This window comes from Tricharina praecox (assembly GCF_024521635.1).
Source record: "Tricharina praecox strain CBS 144465 chromosome Unknown BZA05scaffold_62, whole genome shotgun sequence".
NCBI classification, from domain to species: domain Eukaryota; kingdom Fungi; phylum Ascomycota; class Pezizomycetes; order Pezizales; family Pyronemataceae; genus Tricharina; species Tricharina praecox.
In genome coordinates this window covers 1-2386 of record NW_026250464.1, presented here as the reverse complement: position 1 = coordinate 2386, position 2386 = coordinate 1, and the positions used below count along the sequence as shown (strand labels likewise).

Here is a 2386-nt window from a genome sequence, read left to right as displayed (position 1 = left end):
CAGCGGGGATCTCCTGGATCTGGTGCAGCCCCGAGCGTTTGTGGATGTCGGCAGCGATGGCCGTCGGGTCCTTGAACGCGGAAGTTGAATTCTTGCCGACGATCAGCTGCTCCGGGCCCGTGTAGCCGATTTTGGCGCCGAAGCGGATGATGTCGATCAGAGTGTTTTTCAGCGCGAGATCGGGGTGGTCGCGTAACCAATGCTCGAAGCCGCCTGGCCGCAGTGGACCGCGACACATCAGCCGGGTCTCGCATGGCGCCGTTAGGGGGAAATGGAAGTGCAGCTGTGGAGCGCGGAGAGATTCCATTTTCGCGGTTCGCGTGGATTGCCAGCAAGCTTTGCTTCACTTCTGCAACTGTCGCTGGATCACCTGGCCGGAACGTAGCTGTCGGTTACGAGTCTTCGCCGCGCCGGACTGGCCGATGGCGCTCGCTGCAGGGTGGCTTGGAGATCGGTCCTGTTGGAATCGGATTCACAGTTGCCGCAGTGAAATGTGTCGCAGGTCTGTCTTCGCCCGCTGTTTCCAGCGACACATCCCAGTCGCGTTGATGCGCGTGGTGAGCGATGTCGTCGCTGCGAGTGTTCGCTGTGATGGCGGGGGTGGAGTGCTGTCACGGCGATCGCCGCTACAACCGGGAGCTAGCAGCCGAGAGCGACAGATCGCGGCCAGAGGTGTTCTCGAGGTGGGTTCGCTCGACAGTTATTGGAGTGTCCGACGTCTGTGTGTCGGCTGACGGCGCGGCGGATGCTCGAGTGCGTTGGAGGCGATGGAGAGAAGGAACGGCCTGACACTGGATGGAGGCCTGGTATCAGAGTAGAGAGGGACACTTTACTCTACTCTACAGTGCAATACATGTTCAACAGAGATTGATCCTCCGGTGCTGACATCGCTTGGCAGTTTCCCCGCACACACCCCGCTCGGCACGCGGGCACTCCCTGCAGGAGGCCTGCAGATGGGACACACAATCTGCTCCGCCGGAACACGGAACTTCTCGACAGGATCGGAGAACACAGAAGCAGTGCACAACCCCGCCATGTACCGCTCCCGTTGCGCAACAGATTTATTGCAATGGGGGGGACCAGAAAAAAGCGGGGCAGAATTGAAGTGTCATTCTCCTAGCTAACTGCTTTCAGTAATTGCTTATATCCACGTCCCTGCACAGAAATTCCCCCGCGTACCACGAGAAAAAACACACAAATTCCGATCACCGTGCACAAAACCATCACACCCACGTCCACGACCTGGCGCCTCCCCGCCACGACTCTCGATTACATCGCCGTTCAGTACTCCTCCTACATCCATCCTCTCTATGCCGCCTCGCATTACATGCTTCTTGCACACTCCCGTCCCCGCCACCCGCCCCCTCCCCCCTCGCCTCCCTCCCAGAGGACCCTAGCCATACCACTCAATTTCCCATCTTACACTTCATCAGCGGCAGCCCCGCACTCGCGAGACACGCGTTGTAGCCAGGACATCCATGGTCGTGACAGACGCTGCGGTCGCCGGCGCTGACCTCCTCCGGCGTGCACTCTGGGGCGTGTCAGAAGCACGTTGCCTGCGGAGAATGGGCAATGAGAGGAGGGGGGGGGGGGGGGGGGGAGACTAACCGCGCTCCGCGCAGCTGCCGCTCTTGCGACACATCATTCGCTGCTCGGGTGAGCAGGAACGGTCTTTCGGTCCTGGGCTCGGAGCGGCGACGGCGAGGGCGAGGAAGAGGGCGGTGAACGCGAGGGAGAAACGCATATTGACTGATGGCGGGGTTGTTCGAAGTGCAGACGGATGGAGTCGAATCGAGGATGGGAAATTTGGATGGTAAGGCGGACGTGAAAAGGGCGGGGGGTTCCTGCGTAGCGTTGCGAGTGCGGATGGAGGTGCTGGCTGGGTAGGGGAATACACAGCCGGGCGGGGAATAGGTGCGTTTTATGGCATTTCCGATGCTTTGCGGCGGAGGGGGGTTTGTCGTAGAAGAGCGGCGGCGGAGAAGAGCGCGGTCGGCCAGTCAATCTGGCAACCCCCCGTGCGGCTGAGCTTCACCTCCGGTACCTGCCGCTGCGAGCGGCGAGCCACCGGATTGTGAACGTATCTCCTCAGCCCACGGCATCTGCCGCCGGTGGTCGTGTAACCAACTCGTGTTACTGGTGCTCCACAGCCGTTCGGCTCTCATTCGCAGGCTGTGGCAGACGGTGATGCAGTTTTCTCGGCCGGTCGGGCAGAGGAGAGGGTAGTGCATATGGCGGGATGCTGAACCGTCAAGCAGCCGTCACCGTGTTCCGAAAAGACACGTGCGGGTACCTAGGTACTTTGCACCGCTGCGGTCGTCGCATCGTACCATGCCAACCAGCCGAGGATGCATCACATTTCCAGCATCGGCATGTGTCGCTTGGT

General features: G+C 60.6%; 1 protein-coding gene across 1 annotated transcript; it reads right to left on the bottom strand.

Moving 5' to 3' along the window:
• Nucleotides 1-1358: 1358 nt before the first annotated feature.
• Nucleotides 1359-2081, bottom strand: BZA05DRAFT_413804 (uncharacterized protein). The gene is made up of 2 exons (XM_051485216.1): nucleotides 1609-2081; nucleotides 1359-1531 (listed from the first exon to the last, which is right to left on the bottom strand). Exons 1-2 carry the CDS (start codon nucleotides 1742-1744, stop codon nucleotides 1407-1409), a joined length of 261 nt encoding a protein of 86 aa, XP_051334544.1. The 5' UTR covers nucleotides 1745-2081; the 3' UTR covers nucleotides 1359-1406.
• Between the last annotated feature and the right edge of the window lie 305 nt (nucleotides 2082-2386).